Raw genomic sequence first — 17,022 nt, forward strand, 5'->3', positions numbered from 1 at the left:
GAGTTCACTGGGGGTCCTACCAGCGCGGATTGAGACGCCAGCCGGCTGTATTCACATCACAATCACATTTATTTCTTTCCTTCAGACCAGATTTAAACATGTCTGGAAGAGAAGGTGAGAAATCGTTTCTACTGATGGTCAGCTGAAATTTCCGCTTGTTATGAAAGATGATTTTTAACATAATTACAAAAGTCAACGTAGCGTGTTTGGCTGCGTGGATTAGCTAGCTAATGGCTGCTAAAGAGAGCGCGAGCCTGTTATGTCGTCTTATTTCGCCAAACTGCATTCAAAATCCGCCACATAAATATTTTGTTTGATTTGTTTTTGTCACGAAATGTAGACATAAGCGACACAATGGTTTTAGACCATGGCTGAGTCGTCTGGGGCATTCGGCGAATAAATTGTCTTCTAAGGAAAAGATAACTTAATGCACACATAATGTACTATTTATTCATTTACTGTCCTCAGGAGGCAAAAAGAAACCGCTGAAGGCGCCCAAGAAACAGTCCAAGGAACTGGATGACGTAAGGGTGTACTTCTCTCTTCTCGGACTGTATCAGGCTTTATGATTATTATTTTTATTATTATCGGTTAGCATAATGATTATTTTTACTTTCTTCCACATGTAACATAGCATTTCTTTAATGCAAAGTATTATATCGTTATTTATAAGGAAAATACCTTGCATGTGAAAACCTAGTGGTATTAATCTTTGTGATTTCCAATCATTTAGTTAGCTGATAGTCAGAAAATAATGAAAAATTCTCATTGCTGTTCCCCAAAGCCCAACGTGATGTCTTCAGAAGTCTGCTGGGATCTGTTTTAAAGGAAAATGTTTCTTTTTCTGTGGTTGTGTTTGCTGTTTTTGGCTCTGGGAACCTGTAACACTAACTTCATCATCAGAAATAAATGTTAGTTGCATTCAAACTGAAGACAGACATAAGTCAGAAGTGATGTCATGTAAACAGTGTAGTCAATGGATTGAAACTGTCTGGGTGTCTGCAGGATGATGTGGCTTTCAAGCAGAGGCAAAAGGAAGAACAGAAGGCCTTGGAGGTGATGAAGGCCAAAGCTTCAGGAAAAGGACCTCTAGGTAAGACCAGAAAAACAGCCACGGTGTGTATGACATGTATGTGACCCCTCTGTCTCAATACAATACTCAACATGCCGCATACGCATGTGAAGGATTTGAGCTGTGTTTAGGTTTATACTTGATGCAAGGTGTACTGCTTTAGATAACCATGGTGTAGATCTTGATTTGTAGTTTAGTGTTGGGTTTTGCCCTTTGCTCCCACAACGCTCAATGGATGCATCATACACAATCGCACTGAACGTCAGTCTCGTTGTCCACAGTAACAGCGTCACTTTCTAACATAGAGCCATGGCCTGCGCTCATATTTACAGAATGTGAGTCACACCAAAGCCACACCAACTTCTGTTTCTCCTTGTCTCGTTGCTGAATAGGAGACTCCTGCTGTGCATTTGACACGTTTCTTTTCCGTCATTCACTGTCATAGAGAGTAGGGCTGGACCATATGGCAAAATATATATGAAACATGAGAGTTCATTAGTTGAGAATATAGTTTATTAACATGAGAAATAAAACAAAACAAAATAATACAAGTTAGCATGCCTCGAAGCTTTCATTGAAATAAAGGTTTTGTTGCTGGGATGGTGCCTTTTCAAGTGATTGTAAAAATTTCTTGTGTTTCCTTGTCTCAGTTAGCACCGACCATCTTAATCTACACTTCTTGTGACTTTTACACTCAACTCAAACTCAAATTCAAACCGTCCATCCATCCATCCATTTTCTATACCCGACTATCCCTTTTCGGGGTTGCGGGGGGGCTGGAGCTTATCCCAGCTGTCAACAGGCAAGAGGCGGGGTGCACCCTGAACTGGTCGCCAGTCGATCGCAGGGAAACATATACAGACAGAGAAACTCAAACCAGTTCCATAAAATGGATGTCATGTTTGTCAACAATTTCTTCAGCTTTGGAGGATAGTGCGAGTTCGCTGTCAATACTTTAACACAGGGGTGGGCAACCTGTTCCACAAAGGGCCGCTGTGGCTGCAGGTCTTCTTTCCAACCAAGCAGCAGCACACCAGACTTGACTCATTCAATCAACTGATCTCACTCTTCAGACAGCTGATTGGTCAAACTGTGAGCTCTTGCTTGGTTGGAAAGAAGACCTGCAGCCACAGCGGCCCTTTGTGGAACAGGTTGCCCATCCCTGCTTTAACATAAAGTATGGATGTGCAATGCAAACTGGGTGTGGATTAATAAGCGGCGGCAGGTTACTGCAGAGTGGCTGAAGACGTCATATTTCTGCAAATTCACGGTCTGCTTCTTCAGCAGGTGTTTGATAACTTGATTTGCACTTATGGATATGGGCATTGTCGTCATTGACCCCAGTGAAATACATCCTAAAATCTGTTTCACTCACTTCGCTATGAGCTCAGCCCTCGTTTAAACAGGCCGAGAGGCAAAAGTCACGTTTGTGCCCCTCGATTCCACTTATTATTTTTCATCTTCTGCCTTAAGGCAGGAAGTCACGATGAAACCAAACTTTAGAGTCTGTCTTTGAGTCACAAACACATGAACAACTCTTTGAAATGTACAGAAATATGTGTAAAATTTTGACAGTTTGGACCACTGAGACTATTAATTCAGATTAGAGATTTTCATACTGTCTTTTTTTTATTTTCTCCAGGCAGCAGTGGCATCAAGAAATCGGGCAAGAAGTAAAATCAGACGATGGTGTGTGTTCGCTCCCCGGCCTCGCTTCCTCCATCTGCGATCTGTGTATACTCACTGAGAAGTCTATAGTTTGTTTTGCTCTGTTTAACATGAACCTCATCAAACTCAAAACCTGCCCTGGTGTTGACCCCCTCCACCAGTGAAAATGTACAGAAAATGAATTTTAATAATTTTGATGATTTCAAGGATGGGAAAATCTGTTGCCAGGCAGACCAGGTGCACACATAATAACTCCTAATAACAAGAAATTACAGGTTTCACACTGTGATATTTGTGTTGAGAAATGGTCACTCAGTCATGCACACTGACCAGAATTTTCAAATCCAGTTTAGAAATGAAGGTCTGCAGCTTCAGAAAAGGAAAGTGTGAAAAAGAAAATCCTATTTCCACATTATTTGTTTTGTGCCCATATGAGACTTCAACGATCGGAGACACAACTCACCCCAAATTCTTCTTTCTTCTGATTTCTGTTGTATTGTAAAGAGGGAGATACTAATAAAGTTTTTGTAATTACTGCTTGTTATTTTAATTATTGGTTGGTTGGAAAGAAACCAAACAAGAATCTCAACCAAGAAAAGTAAGTTTTGTTTTCCCAAGTTATGAACCATTTCAGGCCTTGTTAGGTCAGCTGTTTGCGTCAGCCTTATGTGTCAAAACAGCTTAAGTGTGAGTAAAAGATGACCAGGATGAAATCATTTCTAGAAACAAACAAACAAAAGCTGTCTTCACAAGAAACATTTAAATGCATTTACGCACATAAAACACCCAACATATTTAATGTGTGTAAATGTTGCATGCTTTCAGTTACCACAGCAGTCCTGCAAAAATTCCTACCTCAATGAAGTTTATTTTTAGAGAGGCCTTGACTCCATTTTATGGTCATTTTGGAGGCTGTTTACAATTTAAGATTGTGTGAGGCTGGTCTAAATATTAGAAGTACCTCTGAGTGTAACACAGTAGCTTCAAGTGATGAAGACGTTACTAATGCAACAACATGACTGAGATCTGTAGTCTTCACTGAAGCACATGATTCTTTGAGTACATTGAAATCGGTGTCATCTCAGTGGAGGGATATGTAATAAGGTCCACTCAAGATTTTGGTTTTATGCCACAATCACATGGTTGCCATTTGTCCAATTGAACATCAAAAGGGTGGGTCTTATCAGGCCAAGGAGAGGAGGAAAGAACTTCGCCTGCTGCTGAGTACAAATAATGAGAGTTTTTTTGTTTGTTTGTTTTGTCTCTGTTTGTGTTCCTAAATTAAGAGAAACAACAAAATTATGGGCAGGTAGCAGTTGGAGATGCAAGAAGGAACCTGTCTCCACCATGCAGCTCAAAACAGCCTCTCCCAAGCTGAAACCGTCTTAACAGTAAAACCACAAGTGAAACTAATGTTGTTGGCTCACTTCCATTAAGTCTGCCAGTGAGCCAGCATGTACAATGCCAGGACCGTGGGACTGGTTCATCTAAGAGGAATGCCCAGCTTTTATATTGTTAATCACACCTGTGCTGTTAAAACAGGCCGTTATGTCTGCCTGTCTTAAATGGTCTAGTGAGACTGGACAGTTGGAGATAAGTTGAGTTCGCTGGGGTTCAGGTTAAGTCTGCATCCTTTTGTTGGTGCCAGTAATGTTAATTAATGGCACTCTACATCTGGTAGCCACAAAGTTTAGTGGTAAAGGATAACCTCACAGAGACATGACCGTGCTGCCATCAGCAGAGGGTTTCTATTGGCTGTTCTGTTGCTAGTAGCAACTGCTAATGGTACACTAGCTGCAGAACTGACATGTTTGTCAGATATGTGATTAAGCAAATATTTACGGCCACATTTTATCTATAGTTAGTTCAAATGCCCTTGTTGGGCTAATATTTTTTTTACTTTTTTTATTGCAGTTGTTTCATGATTGTTGATTTGTAATTTTGTGGAGTTGAGCTTTTCTACAATGAACTTACTTTAGCTAACCATGCTAGCCATCAGACGCATCATGCCCATTCAAGCTGGGGGCGGGGGGGGCACGTGGGCCAGCACATTTTTTGATATCTGGATTTTTTTTTTTTTTTTTTTTGGTATTTTTATGTAATTTCTTTATTACTGTATTATTCTCTTTTCTGTTTGGTTGTATTTTGGATCAAACATATTTTAATTATATCATACGTCAAGAAGTCAGACACCCGTTACCTGCGGTAATGGTTTCTTCCAAAAGTTGTGGGACGAAATCAGTTGACAACAGCAGGTAAAGAACCACGAGTCACTCTGTAGTGCTGGAGCAGATGTAGACTGCAGCTTAACAGTATGTTGCTGAATGAAATACAGTTGGTTATACACACTTAAGTGCATTTGGAAAATACAGGCGTAGTTTGCTTTGCCAGATGGTTGGCTACCACCAGCTAAAGTTCAATAGCCCTCTGGCTCGCTAGCTAGTCTTGACTTGTGATAGCTTAGCATCCTATTTAGTTTAGCCAAACACTGAATTCAGTTTGATCTCTCCAGGTCAGGATGCAGAGGAGGATCTTGTCATTCTTTATAAAACGACAGAAAGCTGCAGCCCCTTAGTCAGTAAGGAGGTTGAAAGTGCAGAGTTAGGTTATCGTAGGAGAGACTGATAGTGATAAGCTAATTTTCCTTCATGGAAATGTGTGTAGATTTAATTGAAAGATTTGTTCTCCTTTCATGTCACAGCTTCAGCCCATAAAGGAAGTTGATGGCGATTTAACACATGACTTCCAACCCGGCCCAAACCTGTCAGGTCCCATTTGGTTTGGGCTGAGAATCAAATCTACACAAGAATTAGTCCAAATCTGTGTAACAAATGAGCCACTTATAATTTATTTCAGCTTGTGTGCAGTGTGGAGGAAACAAGACCGACAGCATGATTCAGTCAAAAGTAAAAAAAAATACCTGACAAGTGTCCATATCAGTCAGTTCATGTTGGTGAAGGATACGCGCAGTCATCCAGAAAATCAAATATGAGCAGCAATCCAGGATGACGCCTGATGTAAAGTGGTGAACGCCCAGTGAACACCCACAACATCATCCAGCCAACAGTCAAATTGAACACTACAGAGCGGTTCTGTAGACATGGGATAAGTTAGGAGTTTCTTGTTCTGTCATGTGTTTGGGATGGATCCGGCCTCCTGAACTTAAGCTTCATCTCCACGATTTAGCTTGGCCATCTTCGCCCGGAGCATCTGGATCTCCAGGCTGAGCTTCTCCCTCTCCAGCAGCAGGTTTCCTCTCTTCAGCTCCAGCAGATCCTCGTCCACGACCACAAGCCGCTGCGGGTCAAGCTGCTGCTCATCCCAACCTACAGAGAAAAACCACATAAGCCACTGAGTCCGGCAGCTCCATCAGCACAGGTTAGCAAGGCTGGCTTTTGAAGGAATAGTTTGACATTTTGGGTAATACAGTCATTGACTCTCGTTTCTTCAGTTACATAAGAAAATCAATACCACTCACATGTCTATCCATACAATTAAAGACTACTAAAAGCAGGCAGTTATCTTAGCTTAGCTTAGCTTAGCTTAGCATAAAGGAAACAGCTAGCCTGGGTCTGTCCAGTGGGAACAAAATCAGCTCACCAATAAACACATTACAGCTTGTTTGTTTAATCCAAACAAAAAGTGAACTCTCATTGGATAAAAGGTTCAGCCTTCTTGTAGAGTATATAGGCTGTTATTTATTTATTTATTTATTTATTTATTTATTTATTTATTTATCTATTTATTTACACACTCTGACAATCATCTCAATGAATATCCTGCACTGAAACATTTCAGCAAAACATAGATTCTTTGAGTCAGTCAGCTTGTGTTGCCAGACATCATTTAACAAGAAGCAAACATTGATTTTACAGCTGTTCATCACAATAGTAGTATTCAAACATAATTCTAAGTGTGTTTGATTGTGCTGGTTACCATCCTCTACATGTGTTGCCTTACTCATGGACTTGAGCTCCACCTCCACAGGGTAATGGTCGCTCACCTTCAGAGCCTGGAAAATAAACATTCATTGATTAGCAATGGTGGTTGTGAATTGTGAGCTCTTACATAATTGTGGATGAAGGTGAACCACGTGTTGACAGGATCAAACCAGCTGTTTGTAAGTTCAACCTTAGTTCTACCTGCCAGGTGGAACTGTGGTTTACAAATAATGAGTCACTGCTGCAACCAAAGTGAATTTGGTGATTTTGTAACCTGTAATGCCAAACTGAGGTTTGACTTTAAGCCTGACAGACTTCAATGGTCCTAAGAACAGCATAATGATTCATTTCAGGCTGTGTGAAATGAAAGCTTGGAAACAACCACAGACCTGCTCCTCGCTGAGTCTGTACGCCGTCTGGAAGTTGAAAGGTTTGGCCGAGTTCGGTACCACAGCCTCGAGCATGTCGTCGCCGTAAACAACTATCCTGAACAGGAGATATACGGTAGTCAAGGTTATTTGTACGGCACATTTCATGCGACAGGTGTAGAATGACTGCAAAAAAAGACAAAGATCAAACATCAAACATCACAACAACTCAAGAACATAAGGTATTATTAAAAAGGGATAATAGAAACACTGAATCTAAGAAGTTTTGCCCATAAACTTTAACTAAAATTTTGTGAAAAGAGATGTTTTTAGTGTGTTTTTTTTTTTTTAAAGAAGACACTGTTGGCCTGGCTCTATTTCTACTGCTTTGTGCTAAGATGAGCTTCGATAGCTTTCGATTTCTTCTACGTTCCACCTCTGGCATCTGCGTGTGTGTGTGTTACCTGTCGTATGTGTGGTCGTTTCGGTTGCTGGCCGTGGTGTCGACATCATCTCCAATCAGCCAGTGGAAGTTTGTGTCGCTACGGATACGGATGTTCTTCATGTCCTTTTTGGAGACGTACAGACCGTCCGCATTGAAGTCGCCCAGGATCATCATGTTCTACAGAAAAAGGTGACAGAGCATCAACACCCAGATTCACGACGTGCACATTAACTGGAACGTGATCTTGTTTCTCAGAAAGTTGTTTTCCTTAACTGCATTATCTGAAGATCAGCTGTTTTTAAAATTACTAAGAGGTGTGACTAGTTTTTTCTGACAGACATGAACATTATTTTCATGTCCTTACTGATAGATCGGTGGCTGATGATCCTGTTGGATCATGGATGTTGTTTTATTGAACCATCAGTGTTTAAACCAAATTGGTCTTTCACCAGGTTTCAGCTAGTTCAAGATGTTTATTTCATTTCACCACTTAGTTATTATTTTCAGCCAGTCCATCTTTTTCAGTCTTGATAACTAACTGTCCTTTACTTTTAGTACTTAAGTGCTTGATTACGTTTAGCTTTTTCAGAGTTTATCCAGTACTTCCAGCTAATGCTAATTATATCAACTGTTTATCTGTTACTTTAAGATAACTGTAAATCATAACTATTCATCCATCACCTTTGCTATCTAGTTTACTGTTAGCTAGTTGTTTCAACATTGATCCTTTAACTGATTATCGCTGTCTACTTCTGTGCTATGTGGCTGACTTGATATATTAGTTCAGCTGCTTCATCCTCTGGGACACAGGCACAGGTGTTTGAGGTTCAGTGTGTTAGATCGATGGTATTGTTTGTGCTGTCAGTGTCCTGATGATGTCCTGTCCTCACATCAGTACTCCACTTCTTCTTGACGTGCTGGAAGACATCGTAGAGCTCATCCAGCTCCGTCTCCGAGTCGTCTGGTTTGGTGTGAACTGGGATCATCACGAGGTCTTTCAGCACTAAGGTGGGTGCACACACACACATTTACATTCAGACATGTGACAGGAAGCCCACTGCAGTCGTTCCTTCTTGTAAACATTGATTACAGCCAAATATAACCCTACACCTAAAGCCAAGTTCTAACCTAAATCTAAGGAGGTGCAAACAGGCTTGTAGTTGAGTCTTGTTGCATTTTCCTAATTTTTCTGTCTTTCTGAAGATATTTAGTCCTCTCTAAAGCCTTCAAACAGATGTCTTCTACCTGTGTTGAGGCATCTGAATCGCAGGATGTAAGGATCTCTAGCGAAAACGTCTCCTCCCTCAGTCACCTGGTCATCAAACTGATAGGAACCCACCAAGTCCACCATGTCATCCCTACACACACACACACACACACACACACACACACACACACACACACACACACACACACACACACACACACACACACACAAAGTCATACTCATCATTAGAATCCATTGTGTCTGACTTGAATTCAAGCTGATCACAGCTGTTCTTCATGAAGGACAAAGCTACAAACTGTGTGTGTGTGTTAGTCTGCAGGAGCTGAGCGTTTAATGCTGAGAAGACTTTGGTAACAGCTCAGATAAATTTGAAGTGGAACTGCAGAAAGATTCAGGCCAGTGTCAAATCATCTTTGTAATCGAGCAAAATCCATTGTTGATGTATGAAGAACAGGGCTCTTCAAACTGATCTCCTGTACTGACAGACTGCTGTCATTTGATCTTTATGGGGAACCAGTGGGAATGTGCTGCAGGTGAACACTCACCTGTACAGGAACATGAACTGTTCCTTGTAGCGTGTTCGACCCAGGCGACTGCTGATCTTCAGAGTATAGTGATGCTTCCTGTTGGCTCTGAACAGACAGACGGACTTAATTTAATTTGTCTTTACATCGATCAGACCTCTTTTCAGCACTGTGTGTATTCTGTATCTGCTGGTCCTGTGTCACACACTGCGCTGTACTTTGTGTTTAGTGCGAAGTGCCACATCTTGGCATGCTAACATGCTAAACTAAGACAGTGAACATGATTTAGCTTTGTCATTAACATAGTTAACATTAGCATTTTGCTCATTTCATACATTTCATATATGTGCAGTCTCACAGAGCCACTTGACTCTTTATACTCTTGGTATTGTTTTCTTATGTTGCCATAAGTTGCAATGCATAAAGGAAATTGCCAAGTCTCAGGAACTCACTTCTTCATGCAGACAATAATAGTAATAATGATGATGGTAATGAGGACGGAGGCAAAGCCTGCACTCACTTGTTGAGTTCATTCAGCAAGGTTTCTACAGACTCTCCGCTGATGTCCACCACCTCCAGGATCACAATGATGTCGTATCGAGACACGATCTGGAAGGCAGAGATCAGAGAGAGATCTCAAAGTTTTACACACATGTCCACATTCATGAGGTCATGTTGACCTGACAACACCACAGGTATCAGATGAAACAGACCATCTTCAGCGCAGTTACATTCAGCCTTAACTAGCTTATATTTATTTCACTCCATAGCAGTCAATATTTCTGTGTTGAAAACCTTTAAGAGCACTGATGCTAACTCATCGGTACGATGCTGCAGGCTAACATAATGAAAAGGACATAAAAACGTGCTTAACTGGATGAGGCTGCAAGTGTGCTTGGACAAAGTTAACGCTCTTCAGAGGAGCCTGGGTACAGTCAGTTTTCATAATATCACGTTCTGACAGAATGTGATGCAGGAAATTTTGGGCAAAATCTGTTTATCTCAGTGTCTTATGCATTTTATTTTTTATTTTATTGCTCATTTATTAATACATTTGACAATTTTAATCATTAATGTAGGTCATTAGTTACTTGGTAATTGATTTTAAAGACCGCTCATTTTCAGTGCCCTTCACACTAATTTTGTCTAAAATTTAATAGACTAAGAATACAGTTGGCAGATGTTCAGATAATGACAATAATTGTGAGTTGTGGCCCTGATGCATCCACTAATATCATTTTACTAATTGCTCATTTCTGAATTGTTTTGATACGCAAACATTGGTGATGGTAAATCAACTGAAATGAAAATTAACTACATCAGATATGTAAGAGCAAACAAATGAATGTGTGTGTGTGTGTGTGTGTGTGTGTGTGTGTGTATTTCTCATGGTCACATTGTGGTGACTGTGTTAACAAGGAGTGGTTATTCTTATGATCAGGGTAAGTCTTCAGGAAATTAATGTAAGTCTATGTAATGTCCCCAAAAATGATGGAAAGACGACTGTGTGTGTTTGTGCGTGTGTGCGTGCATGCGTTCAAATCATTACCTTAACCAGGATATTCAGGACATCAGGGTCAGACACTTTGCTTTTTCCAAACTTCTGGATGTTAAAAGATGCTATTTTCATGGCGGCTGCAGAGAAAAAAGGAAAAAACAGGAAGAGAAGAGAAACATTATTGGCATTTTCATGAGTCTGTCTGCGTCTGGACATGAACAGGCATGTGTGGTATTACTTAATTTACATCAGACAAGCTGTGACTCGCCGTCTATTGAGCGTAGACAGCTCTGTGTTAAAAGCAGCCTCGTCTCATAAAACCTGACGGCGTCTCAGCTCACCTAGCCTGAGGCCTGTGTAACAGGCACCTAAATTCACACCGTACACAATGAAAACATGTTTGTGGTGATTCAGGTACACGCTGTAAAGATAAAATACTGTTCACTGAGTCTGGCTTTAAACAGCAGGTGTGTGTTTCATCTCTCCAGGAAGTAACAGGAATAAATACACGTGGAAAAAACATGCGTATCAACTGAAAATAAGCAGGATGAAATTTGAAGAATTTCAAAGGTAACGATTAATTTGGAGGTGATTTAATTAAGAACACCAGGGGGTAATTTCTACTAGTAATAATTGTAGTAGTAATTGCTTAAAAAGTGAAGCTATTAGAGAAGATGAAGCCAGAAATATGAGGGTAAAAGAACAGGGTGATGGAAATTTATATGAACTGAAGAAGAGATTCAGTTAACAAAATATGAGTAAGAAAACAACAAATTGTGAAAGTGTGATTATGAGGTAAAACAAAAATTAAGAGCTTAAATTCACTTCAAAACAAATAAATAGATAAATGAATACAAACTGCTTTCTGGGATTTTCCTGAATGAGCTTGAGATCAGTGCTTCACCAGAAACTGCTGAGGAAACTGTCCACAGCTTGTTCTAACAGGTTTAGCCACAGTGTCTTTATGACGTCCGTCCCAAATGCCACCGATAAGCCCGTCTCCACCCATGTGACTGCAGTCATCTGCTTCACATCAACAGAACGTACACTAACACAGTACTGTAGATTTAGCTCTCAGTACCACTCTGTCAGTTTACCCTTTAGACTCCATCAGTCACCCTGCGGCTCTAAAGGAAAAGTCAAACAGATGTACAAATATGACGAGTCTCTGATTAAACACAGTTTTCAGGTCTGTCAAGAAGAGAAAATTAAAGTCAAACAGTTTCTAAGTAAAAAGTTATATATGAAAATTAAAATGTAGAATTTAGAATTTTGAGTAGTTTTACAGCCTCGTATTGATTCTTTTACTTAATTGAATATATGTGTTCTGATGCCAGTGGTAATCAACGTAATGTCCAGATTTAACTGTATCTTAAAAAATCTGAATGTTGAGAGAGTAATTTCATTTCATCGTCCTAAAACCACCACCAGTCATAGTGAGATGTTGATTGGAGACAGATCCACCGCATCCAGACTGGTTTCATCTGTTCACTACAAATATTTAAAGAAACATTTTTGAAGTCATTTAAAAATCATTGTTTTCTGTCATATTAATGACTGCCATTATTTAATGGCTTTTTCTTCCGCCAAATAAAAGTACCTTTTAATTATAACATGTTATGTCAGTAGTCAATTATTTGATTCATAGTTATTTGGTATAAAACAGTCATCAGTCTGCTGTAACATTTTTTTGGCGCCTGATTCATGCAACAAAATGTCACTGTAATTTATTGGCTGTGTTTACTGAGACCACATCAAAGGAGGAACAGTAGTAAATCAATTAAGTTTCCATTTTTTAGGATAAGGATACAAATAATAAACAGAAGATGGATAAAATCTGTAGAGCTGAAACAAAAAATTATTTTGATAATTGAATCATTTGAGTCATGGATAAAACAAAGCTGACAAAGATTCTCTGCCTCCCACCTCAGTTGTCTTTGGATTTTGGACTGTTGATTGGAGAAAACAAGCATTTTGAACACTGATAATCATGGAAATAGTTTTTATTACTACTTCTGATGAACAAAGTTGCAGTCCAGCATCAATGTGTGTGTTGTTTCTGCCGCCCTCTTGTCGTTGCCTGGTCGTCCTTCGAGGTTTAACAGGTAACTCATGGAATGATAAAATCCCTGCTAGCAGTGTGCTTGCGTTTGTGTTGTGGAGGTTGTCCAACTCATTTGCATTTGTCCTGCTGTTCAGCAGGTGATTACTTGATCCTGCAGCCACAGCATGCCAACTCCCACTGCATTTCCTCAGAACTAAAACATAATGATGTTGTAAACACTGGGATCAGATATCAGTGTCGCCCTGACTAGTTTTGCCTCTGGTGAAACTCCCAGCCAGTTTCCGTCATATGTTTGTACTTGCTGGTAGTTTTCATGTAAGTGATGCCCTGTCTGCTGTGGCTGTAAAAAACACAGTCTGATGTCTGCCTGGACTTTTGGGTGCTCTGTTCACTTTCTTCCTTCAGCTCTTTTCAGCAGCAGGAACCTTTTACGAGATCATGAACGTTACCTGAATTTCAGTCAATTATCAAGATTACTTTTTTTTAGTTTATACTTTCCAATCAACCAAGAACAATAAAGGTGGAGTTGATAGTTGAGGTAAAACACAGACATCAGACTGTTAAAACTTGCGTACAGCGTTTTTTTTGACTCTAGGCGACGGCTGGTTGGATCACTATCAGCTTAAAGACTTGGGCAAAAGCACAACATCAACAAAAAGACCTGAACTCGTCTGTATTGATGATTGGTGTTGTGAAATACTCATTCTGAGATGTTTTGTGACATATTGTTTTTGACTTCAGGCCACCAAAACTGTCCTCACCCTGAGCCTCTGAGCCAGACGTCTCACCGTGTCCTTTCAGTCAGTTTAACCTCAACGTCGACCTCACCCTGTTTCTGACGGTGACTCCACTCCATGAACAGCTACAGACTACGACACTACAGACATTCACGTTAGCTGCTCTGGGTATTGAAGTCTGTTGCTCTTTAAAAGTCACTCCAACAAGACTGATATCTCACCAGCTGCTGAGGGAAATTTGGTACTGACGTTCATGGTCCCCAGAGGCTGAATAGTTTACTTGACTTTTCATCTTAAAGGACAAAATACCATCTTTGTTGTTCCCTTCCATCTACCCATATTGCAGTTTCTGACACCCCTTTTCCCCCACAACATTTTTGTCTGGTCTGGCTCTGGTTAGAGTTAGAGTAAGATTCAGGTTAAAATTAGTGCTGTCAAAAAATATCTCGTTATTAACGCGTTAACACAAATCAATTTTAACGGTGTCATTTTTTTATCATGAGATTAACGCTCTTTGTGACCTGGTGAACTCGTAGTTTTTTATAAGCTGAGGCCGCTGCTAGTAACATGAGAAAAACTACAAGATCCAAACCGGAAACAAAACAATAGGCACGCTCCACACACGTGTTTGGTCTTGCCTGCTCGTTAGCTGTAAAAGAGTAGGCTACTGGTTTGTGTGGATGTCAAACGCGAAATGCTGAAATGGATGCGAACAAGAGTCTGAATGAAAAGTTTAGTTTCAAAAAGTTGCCAGATGGGTCGACTGACAAGACTAAAGTTATCTGTGTGTATTGTTGGTGTGAACTGAATTATCAATGTAGCACATCCAGTCTGAAATACCACTTGATGGACAAACACACGGCGAATGCGAATTCTCCGCCGCCTCCTTGTCAAAGCCAGGCGACAGTGGACGGCTTTCGACAGAGGCAGATGGATGCTGTTATGTTCAAAGGAAACTTAAGAAAGGAAAGTTTAAGCCATGGTTTAACTGCACTATAGGCTGAGTCCTAGTTTACAATGATGTGCACTTTGTAACTTTATCTTGTATCACCCTGTTTTGATCTCTTAGAAAGGGTTGCTGAAGGGGCTTTTTTGTAACCAAGCATTTATTTTTTGTCATCTGTTTATTGACAGTGTTAAATTGTGTGAGATTTGATTCATTCAAATGTGAATGACTGCTCAAAGTGAGAATGTTAGTGTGAAATATAACACTACCCACTGTTTTCAGTAAAAAACATTTGCACAAAGCAAGCCGATCCACTTTTCCATGTTGATAATAGTATTAAAATGACAATTCAAGGGACACTTAGAATAGAGGAAAATGTGCGATTAATTTGTGATTAATTGCGAGTTAACTATGACATTCATGAGATTAATCGTGATTAAAAGTTTTAATCGATTGACAGCACTAGTTAAAATACATGCTTTCTTAAGGTGAGGGAACCAACGTTATTGACTGTAACAGCAGTGTCTTGGGTCAAAGTCCGAGGCTTTGTGGACCCACTGATCTACCCCGCTCTGTCAGTTTAGATTGTTTTTATCCAGTCTCACACATTTCCTTCACTTTATCGAGCACTACATTCGATCCAAGTTTCTACTTATCCAACAGTTCATGGCAGGATAGCAAATTCCTGTCAGCCTCAGCCGTAAATTGTTGATAATGCTAACAAAACATGCTAGAAACATAGAACGCCTCCATAGAAACAATGTGGCCTCTCCTCTGGAGCCGTCTGTGGCAGGCATCTAAATATCTATCAGCAAAGTTGTCTCCCCATTTTTAATCCATCCAGTAATTTAGTTTTCTGTTTTCTGGTTTTATGATGCTTTAGCAACGTAAATGTGTGATTCTCTTCCTGTCATCAGTAGCAACTGTGTGTGACCGCTCAAATATTTGAACAATGATATGTGAAACGCTGCATACGTCCAGCAGCTCACCGCTTCAGGTTTCAGGTTACTTCATCTCTTTGTTCAGTGTCGCCTGCATGCAAAAGCTTATGGCAAACGGTGGAAAAACACTCAGATACTTTCAGTACCCCCGTACTTTTACTGTTTACTAAGTAAAGGTAGAAATACTATGATGTAGAAATACTCTGTTTTTCAAATGGCATTAATGAGCAGTATTCGTATCAAAATAGTGTCAAAGTACTAACGTAAAAGTACTCCTTATGCAGAATGACCCTTTTAAGAATAATGTATTTGTAGAATATATAATTGATTCCAACTATTAATAACTAATAACTATTAATAATGGTAAAGTTGAGGTTTATTTTAAACTACTTTATATACTGCTGGTTAGCTTGATCTGTAGTAATACACCACACTTTATATGATGTTATTTTGTATTAATATCCAGAATCTACAACTGAATACCTGACAAAAGCAAACTTGCATGAAAAATCCTGCATTTAACAACATGTGTTAATCTGTAAGCAGTATTTGGTGTCGTACTGTGGTAATTTAATGTGGTATGTGGTCCATGTGGTGGGAGGCATGACTTCTGGTGGACTAGAACAGTGTTTTTTACAAGTTTATTGTGAAATATAAAAAACTTAAGGTATTTCCTGTTGTAATGTAGTTTAACGAAAAGTAGGTTTGAAGTAAATAAAATGAATAATTCAGTACTGCTCGGTACAGTTTTGAGATATTTGAGTATTTCCGTTTTGGAGCACTTTCAACTTTTACTCCACAACATTTATGTCATGGTTTGAGTTATTAGTTTGGATTTTTTTTTTTTCATGAGATAAGATCATAAAACATGCTGTTGCATCAACGAAACGTCAACTCTGACCTCAGGCAAACAATCTCATTAACGCAGTGAATTTGTCTGATACAAATCATTTAGTTCTTCTACATATCAAAGGAAAACAATCCCCAACTTTTCTGAGGATTTTTATTAGTGATGCAACAACAGACACAAGGTACCCTGTACCACAACAATAAATGAAAGGTACCCTACTTACTACTTCTATACTTTGTGTACTTCTCATATGTCTACTAAGTTTCACTGCTAATACAAAGTTGAAACTAGCAGCACCTACAATCTGTTCTTAAATGACTGACTGTGACAGCGTCCCACTTGTTTTAGGCCACAGAAGGATGAGGGCTGTTTCATTGTCTGAAGACATGTAAAGCCTCTCAGGTATTCAGCTCAGCGAGAGGAAAAACAGACAAACAGACGAGTTGTTCTCACCTGCAGGAGGAGGAGGAGGAGGAGGATCTGCTGCTGCTGACGGACCTTCTGCCAGGTGAGTTTATTCCTAATGAGGATCACTCAAGGTGAAGGAACAGAGGGGAAAACCTTGTGAGCTTTACAGTGAATGCTCGGATCTGCAGTCACCGCCAGCGGCAAAATATTCTGTTGTGGGTGACCACAGGCAATGTGATTGGTCGAAAGCCACCCAATAGTGAGGGCTGGACAGAGAGAGAAAAAACAAAACAAAAGAGGGATCCCGCCCTCCATAATGTTTTCCTGGTGT

At 39.9% G+C, this 17,022-nt stretch overlaps 2 protein-coding genes across 2 annotated transcripts; one reads left to right on the forward strand and one right to left on the reverse strand.

Moving 5' to 3' along the window:
* Nucleotides 1–8: 8 nt before the first annotated feature.
* Nucleotides 9–3,275, forward strand: tma7 (translation machinery associated 7 homolog). Its single transcript, XM_070959803.1, has 4 exons — nt 9–114; nt 469–524; nt 1,006–1,093; nt 2,715–3,275. The coding sequence occupies exons 1-4, from the start codon at nt 99–101 to the stop codon at nt 2,747–2,749; spliced, it is 195 nt and encodes a 64-aa protein (XP_070815904.1). The 5' UTR covers nt 9–98; the 3' UTR covers nt 2,750–3,275.
* A 2,501-nt stretch (nt 3,276–5,776) lies between these two features.
* On the reverse strand, nt 5,777–16,750 carry dnase1l4.1 (deoxyribonuclease 1 like 4, tandem duplicate 1). The gene is made up of 10 exons (XM_070959762.1): nt 16,737–16,750; nt 10,796–10,881; nt 9,767–9,855; nt 9,268–9,354; nt 8,740–8,852; nt 8,385–8,497; nt 7,514–7,671; nt 7,071–7,167; nt 6,677–6,752; nt 5,777–6,066 (listed from the first exon to the last, which is right to left on the reverse strand). The coding sequence occupies exons 2-10, from the start codon at nt 10,874–10,876 to the stop codon at nt 5,903–5,905; spliced, it is 978 nt and encodes a 325-aa protein (XP_070815863.1). The 5' UTR covers nt 10,877–10,881; nt 16,737–16,750; the 3' UTR covers nt 5,777–5,902.
* Nucleotides 16,751–17,022: the final 272 nt, after the last annotated feature.

The sequence above is a fragment of the Chaetodon trifascialis genome, chromosome 3 (genome assembly GCF_039877785.1).
Source record: "Chaetodon trifascialis isolate fChaTrf1 chromosome 3, fChaTrf1.hap1, whole genome shotgun sequence".
Taxonomy (NCBI): domain Eukaryota; kingdom Metazoa; phylum Chordata; class Actinopteri; order Chaetodontiformes; family Chaetodontidae; genus Chaetodon; species Chaetodon trifascialis.